The sequence below is a fragment of the Acinonyx jubatus genome, chromosome X, assembly GCF_027475565.1.
Source record: "Acinonyx jubatus isolate Ajub_Pintada_27869175 chromosome X, VMU_Ajub_asm_v1.0, whole genome shotgun sequence".
NCBI lineage: Eukaryota > Metazoa > Chordata > Mammalia > Carnivora > Felidae > Acinonyx > Acinonyx jubatus.
Window position 1 is genome coordinate 43052682 of NC_069389.1, and position 12370 is coordinate 43065051.

Sequence of the window (12370 nt, forward strand, 5' to 3'; positions counted from 1 at the left end):
CACGATATAAGTTGGTTGTCATTATCAAGAGTGGAATTCAACCTTTCTGTTTAAGTTATTTTTAAATCCAACTTCTTCAGTGACAAGGGATTGCCATCATTTTGCTACACATTAAAAAAAATCCCATTACAAATTCCATTTAGTGAGAAAATCAGAATATTTCTGCTGAAAATTAATGTAAAATATTTTAATTATTGCAGTAACAAACTTTAGCCTCTTGCTAATAGCTGTGGAATCAAGGAAAAATCTGTTTTGCTGTGATGTACTAGGGTAAAAAATGATTATATATGTGTGTGTATTTTTATATATAAAATATTATGTCATTGTTTAAATCTCTTTCATTAGGACAAAAGCCCCATGAAAGTGGGGCACTTTGCCTATTTTGATTACTTCTGAATCCCCTGAGCAAAAAAAAAATACCTGAAATATTAGTTGAATAAATGAATGGATGACATTACACACTTACATCCCTTTTGTTTAATTTACAAACAGGAAAAATGCTGTTACATAAAGTCACAGAGCTGTTGTAAAGATTACATTAGAATTTTTGTTTAAAAAGTTGTGTATTTAGGGGCACCTGGGTGGGTCAGACGGGTAAGAAGCTGACTCTTGATCTAGGCTCAGGTCGTGGTCTCATGGTTTGTGGGATTGAGCCCCATGTTGAGCTCTGTGCTGACAGAGTGGAGCCTGCTTGGGATTCTCTGTCCCTCTCTCTCTGCCCCTTACCTGTGTGTGTGTGTGTGTGTGTGCTCTTTCTCTTTCTCTCTCTCAAAATGAATGAATGAATGAATGAACTTTAAAAATTGTATATTTAGACTTTATCAATAGTGGAAGTAAAGCTATGTGAAAAGTAAGGAATTCAATAACACTTAATTTCACCCCAAATCTAAAGAGGTTTGAGAAAAGTAGAGGATTTCCTTAAACCACCCTCAAATTCAAGCCCAAGTAATATACAGGTGAAATAGTTCTTTCCCTACTGTTCTTGGGACTATAGGTGGTCATCTTGCTGGCAGCTAGTAGATGACATTGTTCTAAAACGTTTTCTCTGCAGGCCCCCCAAAATCTTGACTTGGTGCACAGAACGGGTGGGCAATGAGGGGAATCACCATTTACTGAGAACTTACCACATGTCCAGCTTTACTAAGGATCTCATTTGTTTCCTATTTTGGCTTTATAATAATAGTTAATACTCATTGAGTACTTACTCTATGTAGGTACTTTACATGGATTAACTCAATAATTCCTCACACCAACCCAGGGAAGTATTTTTGTCACCTCCAATTGACAGAAAAGGATACCAAAGGCACACAGAAGTTAAATATGCTCTAAGTCACACAACTTGTAATTGGTGGGGCCAGTATTCAAATCCAGGTGGTGTGGATTCCAGAGTGCAGGTTTTAACCTGCCTCCCTAGAGGATAATTATTAGCTTTATTATTACATAGGAGCTAAGGTTTGATAAATCAAGTGACTTCCCAGAGGCACCTGGGTGGCTCAGTCGATTAAGCGTCTGACTTCAGCTCAGGTCATGATCTCATGGTGTGTGGGTTTGAGCCCTGTGTTGGGGTCTCTGCTGTCAGTGTAGAGCCTGGAAACTGCTTCACATTCTGTGTCTCCCTCCTTCTCTACCCCTTTCCCATTCACGCCCTCTCTCTCTCTCTCTCTCTCTCTCTCTCTCTCTCTGTCTCAAACATACATAACATTAAAAATAAAATTAAAATAAAGTGACTTCCCAAGGTCATATTAAGAGAGCTATCTGGCTCCAAAATTGAGGGTGCTTTAGTTTTCCTTATATTATTTTGCTTCAATCTCACCTCAATACATATAATAAATCTAGCAGCTAATGTTTATTGACTACTTTATGGAAGGCATTATTTTAAGTGTTTCACATGGATTATCTCATTGAATCTTCATAATAACAATTTAGGTGGTGCTTTTTTAGTCCCTTTTACAGCAAATGTTGAGAGGGTCAAGTAATTTATAAAGGTGACATAGTAAGTTGGTGGAGTCAAGATTTAAAACCTGGTTTATTTGCCTAAAGAACTGAAGTCCTTAACCACTCTACCATACTACATGCCTAGAAAGATTGTCCCTATTCCCCAACAGGGCCTGTCCCTATTATTCATGCTGAAGTCAGGAGACAGAGTCGAGACTACTCTTACTCATTGTCTTGCTTGGTCGGCCAGATCTGAAAGGGGAATAAAGTTATGACAGGCTCCCTCCCAAAATTCAAAAGATGTGAATATTGTACCCTTTGGACTCAGGCACGAACTACATGCTTACCATCAATTCAGACTTTGTCAAGAGGCATGAGACTGAAAAATAAACAAAAGGGTTTTTTTAAACACCTTTACTGAGAAACCATATATCATACAGCTCAGCAATTTAAAGTATACAAGTCAATGGTTTATGGCTCATTCACAGAGTTGGGCAATTGTAATGGCAATCTAATTTTAGAATATTTTTATCATCCCCAAAAGAAACTCTATGCCCATTAGCAATTGCGGCTGATTCACTCCAGCTCTTGAGCCCTTGGCAACCATTAACCTGCTTTCTGTCTTTATACATTTGCCAATTTTAGACATTTCATATCAGTGGAATCATACAACATATGGTCTTTGGTGACTTACTTCACTTAACATGTTTTCAGGGGTTATCCCTGTTGCAGCATCAGTAATTCATCCCTTTTTATGGCTGAATAGCATTCTGCTTTATGGCTAGACAAAAGTTTATCCATTCCTCAGTTGATGGAAATTTAGGTTGTTTCCACTTTTTGGCTCTATGAGTAGTGACACTTTGAGCATTTGTATACATGTGGGGTTTCTTTAATGCCTGTTTTTTTTCATACTAAGCTTTATCTTTTTTAAAAAGTTTTTATTGTTAATTCCAGTTAACATACAGTGTTATATCAGTTTCATGTGTACAATATAGTGATTCAACCCTTCCATACATCACCCGGTGCTCATCACAACAAGTGCAATCCTTAATCCCCATCACCTATTTCACCCATCTTCCCACTCATCTCCCCACTGGTAACCATCAGTTTTTTCTAAGTCTGTTTCTTGGTTTGTCTCTCTCTCTTTTTTCCCTTGGCTCATTTGTTTTGTTTTTTAAATTCCACATATGAATGAAGTCACATGGTATTTATCTTTCGCTGATGAATTTATTTTGCTTAGCATTATACTCTCTAGTTCCTTCCATGTCATTTCAAATGGCAAGATTTCATTCCTTTTTATGGATTGTACATACATATTGTATATACATTGTATATACATATACCTCATCTTCTTTATCCATTCATTAGTCAATGGACATTGGGCTGCTTCCATAATTTGGCTATTGTAGCTAATGCTTCTGTAAACATAGGTGTGCATGTATCCCTTTGAATTAGTGTTCTTGTATTCTTTGGGTAAATGCTTGGTAGCGCAATCCAGTGGTTGCTGGATTGTAAGGTAGCTGTATTTTTTTAAATTTTTATTTAAATTCCTGTTAATATACAGGACACTTTGAGCATTTGTGTACATGTGGGTTTTTTTAATGCCTGTTTTTTTTCATGTTAAGCTTTATCTTTTTAAAAAGTTTTTATTATAATTATAGTTAGTTAACATACATGTTATATTAGTTTCAGGTGTACAGTATAGTGGTTCAACACTTCCATACAACACCCAGTACTCATCACAGCAAGTGAACTCCTTAATCCTCCTCATTTTTCCTACCCCCACCCACTTCCTCTCTGATAACCATCAGCTTGTTCTCTATAGTTAAGAATCTGTTAAGCGGTAACAGGATGGCTCAATTGACCATCTGACTCTTGATTTCAGCTCAGGTCATGATCACAGGGTCGTGGGATCGAGCTCTGCATCAGGCTCTGTGCTGAGCATGGAGCCTGCTTAAGATTCTCTCTCTCTCTCTCTCTCTCTCTCTCTCTCTCTTTCTCTCTCCTTCTACCCCTCTCCCCCACTTGTGTTCTCTTTTCCTCTCTAAAATAAAAAAATCTGGTTTTGGTTTGCCTCCTGCTCTTTTCCCCCCTTGGCTCACTTGTTTTGTTTCTTAAATTCCACATATGAGTAAAATCATACTGTATTTTTCTTTCTCTGATGGACTTATTTCACTTAGCATAATATACTCTAGCTCTATCTTCATCATTGAAAATGGAAAGATTTCATTCTTTTTTATGGCTGAGTAATCCATTATATATATATATATATATATATATATATATATATATATATATAATTATATATAATATGTATATAATCCATTATATATGTATACCATATATATATCATAAAGTGTATATATATATATATATATCACTTCTTCTTTATCCATTCTTCAATCAATGAATACTTGGGATACTTCAATATCTTGGCATTGTAAATAATGCTGCTATAAACAGGGATGCATGTATCCCTTTTAATTCGTGTTTTTGTATTTGGGTAAATACCTAGTGGTGCAATTGCTGGATCATAGGGTAGTTGTATTTTTAACTTTTGAAGAATCTCCAAACTGTTTTCCAGAGTGGCTGCATCAGTTTGCATTCCCACCAACAGTGCAACTGGGTTCCCCTTTCTCCACATCCTCACCACCACCTCGTTTCTTGTATTGTTGATTTTAGCCATTCTTACAGTTGTGAGGTGATATTTCATTGTGTTTGATTTGTATTTCCCTGATAATCAGTGGTGTTGAGCATATTTTCATGTGTCTGTTGGCCATCTGGATATCTTCTTTGGAAAAATATCTATTTATGTCTTCTTCCCATTTTAATTGGATTATTAATTTTTCTGGATGTTGAATTTTATACATTCTTTATACATTTTGGATACTAGCCCTTTAGTGCATATGTCACTTGGAAATATATTTTCCCATTCTGTAGGTTGCCTTTTAGGGTTTTTTTAAATAGTATTTTTGAGAGAGAGGGAGAGAGAGAGTGTGTGTGTGTGTGCAAGTGAGCAAGGGAGCGACAGAGAGAGGGAGAAAGAGAATCCCAAGCAGGCTCTGAGCTGTCAGCTCAGAGCCCAACATGGGTCTTGAACTCACAAACTGTGAGATCATGACCTGAGCAAAAAGCAAGAGTCGGATGCTTAACTGATGGAGCCACCCAGGTGCCCCAACTTTTAGTTTTGTTGATTGTTTCCTTTGCTGTGAAGAAGCTTTTCATTTTTATGTAGACCCAATAGTTTAATTTTGCTTTTGTTTCCCTTGCTCAGGAGACATATCTAGAAAAAAGTTGTGGCTGATGGGGGGTGGGAGGGAGGGGAGGGTGGGTGATGGGTATTGAAGAGGGCATCTTTTGGGATGAGCACTGGGTGTTGTATGGAAACCAATTTGACAATAAATTTCATATATTTAAAAAATAAATAAATAAATAAATCACCAAAAAAAAAAAAAAAAGAAAAGAAAAAAGTTGCTATCGCTGATGTCAAAGAGGTTACTGCATGAGTTGAACACTTGTTTTCAGTTCTGTTGGGTATATGTCTAGAAGAAGAACGCTAAATCACATGGAAACTCTGTATTTAACATTTTAAGGAACTGCCAAATTGTTTTCCAATGTGGCCACAACATTTTACATTCCGACCAGCAATGTAGGACTGTTTCAATTTCTCTGCATCCTCACCAACACTTGTTACTGTCTTTTTGATCATAGTGTATGAAGTGGTATCTCATTATTTTGATTTGTATTTCCTCAGTGTTGAGCATCTTTGCCTATGCTTATTGCCCATTTACATTATTCTTTGTAGAAATGTCTATTCTGATTCTTTGCCCATTTTTTGGTTATTTTTATTATTGAGTTGTAACAGTTCTTTATATGTTATAGATAAAAGTCTAATATTAGATATATGATATGTAAATATTTTTCTGATTATATGGATTATATTTTCACTTTATTGATAATATTGTTTGCAGCATAGTTTTTACTTTTAATGTACTCCAATTTATTTATATTTTCTTTTGCCACCTGTGCTTCTGGAGTTCTAAGTAATCATTGCCTAACACAGTATCAAGATGATTTACTCCCATGTTTTCTTTTTAGCATTTTGTAATTCTTTTGTGAATGTAATTCTTTAAATGTTTTATTTGTTTATTTATTTATTTATTTTTGAGAGAGGGAACTCAAGCAGGGGAGAGGCAGAGAGAGAGAGAGGGAGACACAGAATCTGAAGCAGGCTCTAGGCTCTAAGCTGTCAGCACAGAGCCTGACATAGGGCTGAACCCATGAACTTTGAGATCATGACCTTAGTCAAAGTCGGATGCCTAACCGAGTTACCCAGGTACCCCATGTAAATGTAATTCTTACATTTAGGTTTATAATCCCTTTTTAGTTGATTTTTGTGTGTTGTAAGGAAGGAGTCTAATTTCATTTTTTTCTATGTGGATATCCAGTTGTCCCCCCATCATTTGTTGAAAAACTATTCTTTCTCTATTTTTTATTGTCTTGGAACCATTATCAAAAATTAACTGATCATAAATATAGGGCTTATTTCTGTACTGTCAATGATATTCTATTTATTTACATGTCTACCCTTGTATGTGTACCATACTGTCTTGATTACTGTAGCTTTGTAATAAGTTTTGAAATTGAGAAGTGTGAGTTCTCCAAGTTCTTTTTAAAGATTGTTTTGACTATTCTGAATCCCTTGCAATTTCATATGAATTTTAGGTTTGACTTTTCAATTTATGCAAAAAAGACAGCTAAGATTCTTTCAGATTGAATGTGTAGATCAATTTGGGGAGTATTGTTATCTAAAATAGATTTTAGTCTAAGTACTTTTTTAGATTTTAATTTTTTTCAACAATATTTTTGTAGTTTTCAGTATAAAATTCTTACATTTCTTTCATTAAATGTATTCCTGTTTTGTTCTTATTGATGCTATTGTAAGTGGAATTGTTTTATTTTTTATAATTAAAAAAAAGTTTATTCTGAGAGAGAGAAAGAGTGCACATGTGCTTGAGTGCATGAGTGGGGGAGGGGCAGACAGAGAGGAAGAGAGCATCCCAAGCAGGCTCTGTGCTGTCAGCATGAGGCTCCATCTCAGAACCATGAGATCATGACCTGAGACAAAATCAAGACTTGGATGCTCAATGGACTGAGCCACCTAGGTGTCCCTATTTTCTTTTTATAATTTTTTAAATGGAATTGTTTTCTTAATTTTGTTTCCAAATTGTTGATTACTAGTGTGTAGAGACACAAGTGGTTTTATGTATCAAACTTGTAACCTCAACGTTGCTCAACTCATTTAGGCAGGTAGTTGGGAGCAGCATGAGAAGATCAAGAATATGCCTGGGAGTAGAAAAGAATGAATTGAATAAATCAGGACTAGAATATTAGGTTGTTACCATGTACTAAGTTTATGATAGGTTAGTGCTTCTCAGCCTTTAATATACATATAAATCCTCTGGGAATCTAGTTAAAATGCAGACTATTAGTGAGCATGGGGTGGAGCTGGGATTCTGCCTTTCTAACCATTTCTCAGTAGACAGCTGGTAACCTTCATTTATTATTTTCAAGCCACAACTATGCAAGGTACATATTATTATTCCCATTTTACAGATAAAAAATGAACTCAAAAGTTGAAAAAATAACCCAGGTTCATATAATAAGTGGCAAAACCAGGATTTGAACACATTTCACTTTAATGCCAAAGCTGGGCTCTTTCCACTCTACCACACTGGATACCTAGGAGATCAGTTGGAATTTAAACAATGTGTAGACTGAGGGAAAATGTAGGCTTTTAAGTGTCAGAGTTGGTTCCTGGAGTGCATTTGGGTCTAAATGAGGTTATTTAGAGAGAGCTGGTCAGTGAGAACCTTGTTTTCCAGGTTGCTAAGAGGAAGGTATAAGACTGGACTATTAGGTAGAAGATAGTAGAACTCAAGATTGGAGGAGGTGTAGAAGGTGTCTCAGCTCTCTGATTAGGCTAGACTCCAGAAGTGCACTCTGTATACTACTGAGGTCTATACTTGAGATTACACTTATTGTTGAATCTTCCTGAATTCTGAATTATTTTACTGGGGATAATGAATGGTATAGCATCAATGCTATCCCCAATGGGCCAGGGTAAGAGTTTAGGGATGTGGGCAAGACTCTGGTCATACAGTTACATATGAAGGATTATTGATATGTTACCAAATTGTTTTCCAATATTTTTCAGCAGAATATTAGAGAATTTCCATCACTTCAGTCAAAACACGTGAGATAATTTCTTTTTTTTGTCCTTAGCACCTTTTATTGAAGTATAACCCTTGATGACCATCTGGCAGACATATCAATGTCAGCCAAGAAGGGAATGGTGGAGGACACAGTTGCAGAAACTATAAGATTCAGAAAAATAATAAAATGGCATAGATGACCCCCAACAGTTGTACAACAAACACTGGTTCTTTATAGAAACTGTCCCCTGCCCCACCCCCCTCTAAAGATCTACTAATCTTCCAAGAATACAATAGGCTGTTACAGAAATACTATTGGCATAGACAACTCCTTTGGCAAAGACAGTGGGAGTCACCAAGCTCCAGACAGAAGGGAGTGGCCATATATGTGCCCAGCTTCCTCCATCTGGGACTTGGTACTACTGACAGAGCAGCACCTTCAGGGAGATGGGGGGGTTAAAGGTTATGGCTCTAGTGCCCAGGGCAGCTTTTTGACACTTGAGGTTAAATGGAAAACAGAACCTGACTCTGGCCTTGAAAAAAACTTTTCGTCTTTCACCCTCTCAGTTCCTCTGCTTCCAGTCTCTCCCTTTCTAGAGCTTTTAGTGTGTCTGCCTCTTTCTCTCAGGTTCCCCTTGAGCATTTACCACTATACCCTGGCTGGGTCTGCAACTGGTGGGACTCGAGACTCAATTATCTAGGTGGGGGTGGGGGAGTGAGAAGGGACAAGTGATAGTAACTCTTGTACTGACTCCTCTCTCTAGGTCAACCTATTACCCACTGGGGCCTATATGAGTATCTGAAGAGAGAGGGCAAAAATTAAGACCAGTAATTGTCTTTGGGGAAATCCCTTGGCCTGCCTTCCAAACTGCTTACCCCTGGCAGGCCTTGCAAGAGGGCTGAGCCCAGGAAATGAGAACAGGGGAGAGACACCACATCGCAGCTCTGAAGCACTATGAGGCATGATGGCACTGCTGCCTCAGCAGCGCAGGGCATTAGTTCCCTTTTGGTACTTCACCTGTCTGCCAAGCTTCACTGCTCAGTATAGGTTGGTGGTTATTATATTGTTTTATAAACCACCCTTCTGTGTGAAAGTGAGCATCCTTGTGTTCTGGTTTCAACTTTAATTTCAGGTGGGATAAGGGACAAAAATAATACAATCAATAGTACTTTTTTGTGTGAGAAATTTAATGTACAAGCAATGTAACACTGACTAGAGAAACCCAGACCACAGTCATCATGCCCAGGCAAGTGACCACTCTTCCCTCGGCCTGTGTTCCCAAAAAGCTATTCTGGCCCCAGAAAATCTTAGAATGATGGACTACATTGGCCTCACCCCCCAATATAGGATGTTTCAACTTACTCATTGTTTATCCTAGAGTCTGCTTAAGAAAAAAAAAAAAAGATGGCAACCATAGCTTCTATTCATAGCACTCCCCCACCTTCCTCAAATGTGGCTTGGGTAAGCCTAGCCCTTTAGGAGCCATCGGCCTTCGTGAATAGGGTAGACTTCCCCAGTTGAGGGGAGAATGGCAGGTTGACATTTTAACAGTGGTTCTGAGAGCAGCAGTGTACTAAGAGCATACCCAGGGCCCCCCTCAGGACACCCTGCTGGCCAAGATTCTTCCATTGTTTTCAAATACAATGAAAGGAAACGGAAGCTAGAGACCACTATTTGTAGCAGCAGCAAAGTTCTTTGGCAAATCCTTTGGTTGAATGAGGCATCCCTGCTGCTACAGTTAACCTCCAAGGATCCTGAGGAACTCAGCAGTAACTAGAAGAGATGCCCAGGTTTGTTGGGCAGAGCTGTGCAATATGAACCGTGGGTGCCAGTGAGCAAGGAATGGGGAATTGAGCTGGATAACAAGCCAGAGTTTGGCCGCAATTCCCTTCCTGCCATCACCCACCTGAGGGATTTTCCAGGACAGAAACTGGCTAGTGGTGTCAGGGAATTGGCAACAACAGCAACATTAGTTGTTTGTGTGCCTAAGATCCTGGCTGGATCATAATTTGCTCTGGGGGGCTGGCCCTGGCTGGAGCTTCCAGCTACCATTACTTTCAGTTCCCTGAGTCAGGCCACAAGCTGAGAAAGCAATTGTGAGATAGAGGGATCTCCTCCTGAGTTCACTTATACCCATTTCCTTAGATGGGAGATAGTAGAAAAATGGGTGATGAACTTTTGTCAGTTTTGGATATCTTTGGTTTTGAGAAAAAATAAGTAAAAAACTGAAATCCATTGGGGAATGCTAAGTTTATGGTCATTGCTGACTTTAGTATAGGGCCAGGCCATAGTAAATTAAGTTCAAGGTGAGAACTCCTTTCTTAGACACTTGTAGTGTTTGGTGGGAAGAATTCAAGGCCTTGGCATTCCCTCATCTAGCCATGGTGAATCCAGGCTGATCTGCAGAACACGCTTTCCTTCTAGGATTCCTTTTCCCTTTCCACCTCCCCTCTTCTCACCTTATTAGTTACAAAAGGAAAAAAATAAATCAAAAAATAAAAATAAATAAAATCAAAAGGCCATTTAAAATACAACAAAGAACCCCTCACCCCAATAATGAAATGGGTGTCCAGAAGTCAGCTTTAGTAGAGCTATTAATGGTCCATAGTGTGAAGCCCTTAGGGTAGGCAGCGGTGACCACTGGCAATGAAAAGGCAAGATGGAACAGGAAGTGGTAAGCCAGAAGTATGAGGACAGGAGGAGGGCCACACCAGTTGGAGTAGGCCTCTTCCCCCTCAACCAGATGCTGGGGCCAGTGGGGGTGGAGCCCATTTGTTTAAACCTACCTTCGGCAGGGCACCTAGGGATTCCTGATCTTTGCTCACATTCTGTTTAGTGTAATTTCTCCTTCTGTGCTTCCCACTGTAAAGCTTAGGTGAGGCCCTTAAACTGGTGGGAAGTGATGCTCTCAAGACAGCCAGATCTCTGTGGGAAATGGCTGGGCTTTGAGCCTTGGGCAGAATGGAGCTGCACAGGCAGGTTCTCTCTGAGCCTTGAGAGGCTGACTGGGGCATGGGTGGGTGGTGAGTGCATGGTGTCTTTGCAGTCCTTGGACCAAGAAGAATGAAGGCACTTTGTTGGTTCTGTGTGTGGTGAGCACTTGCCTGTGCAAACCGTGGGAAGGGGAGTGTGGTTGTATGATCACCCTTTGCTGCAGGCAGCTCCTAGCTCTTGTATCTATTCCCTAGAGTAGAGGCTTGGGGGCCTCCTCAGGAACTCCTAGCTGGTTGGGAGCAATGCTAGGTAAGGGGCAGTGAGAGATGTCCAAGGTAGAGGATATGGAACAAACTGCTAACTAAACTGCTATCTACTTGCTAACAAACTGCTAACAAAGACTGAAAGCACTTCCCGTTGTGGCTGGGCAGGGATGGTGTGACAGTCTGCTGGTGGAATTAGAAATTGCTGGGCCCCAGGAGTAGGCTCTCCCTGAGACATTTGAGCTGTTCTTCCCCAAGCTTAATTTTCTCTTCCAGCTCTCGCTGTTCGATGATGAGAGCAGATTTCATCTTCACAAAGTGCTGGTAATCTTGGAGCTGGTCCTGAGGCAGGTAGCGGGAGACCATGCCAAACACCAACTTCTCCCGGCGGTCCACATGCTCCTTCAGCTCCTTGGCATCTGCCAACTGCCCTGTCAGCTGCTGCTTCTTCTCTATCAGCACCAACTGGGGAATCAGATAGACCAATTAAGAGCCATCCCAGTTACTAGTCATCTCCCTAACTCACTGCTCCACAGTGGAGCACAGCAGCTCCCCACTCTGTTAACTGATCAGTCCTATATTTCCTGCCCTGAAGTCCACCTTCAGGCAAAAGCTCTTCTGTGCTATGGCAGAGGGAGGATAAACACAACAGTGATACTGGGCGGGGCTACATGCATTCACCTCTTTCCATCTCTAAGCTGTCTTTAATCCATGGACCACCCCTGGGGTTAGGGTGGGGGAAGGCTCTGACAAAGCCAGCTCAGACCCCTTCCACCTGGAGAATAGGTATCACTATGACAGTGCTTTCAAGATGGTATGTGTCTCTGTGTGGGTGTACATGTGTATGTGTCTGTGTGTGTATGCACATGCCTGAGTGCTTCTTATTGTGGATTCAAATTTGTATCCCAAACCACTTGTATATGGAAAGATGATGTAGGTTTGGTTCTGGAATGTACACAGTGTGGCCCAACCCATGAAAATGACAGACTCCCAATTTCAACTACTTGGTGAGATCTCTTCCT

General features: G+C 39.7%; 1 protein-coding gene across 4 annotated transcripts in view; it reads right to left on the reverse strand.

Moving 5' to 3' along the window:
• Positions 1-8750: 8750 nt before the first annotated feature.
• SHROOM4 (shroom family member 4) overlaps positions 8751-12370 on the reverse strand; it is a 257265-nt gene continuing 253645 nt past the window's right edge. For all 4 annotated transcript variants that reach the window (XM_053202326.1, XM_053202327.1, XM_053202330.1 and 1 more), the window contains one exon: positions 8751-11813. In XM_053202326.1, the coding sequence (XP_053058301.1) occupies positions 11544-11813 (270 nt within the window). In that variant the 3' untranslated portion in view covers positions 8751-11543. The remainder of the gene's footprint in view (positions 11814-12370) is intronic.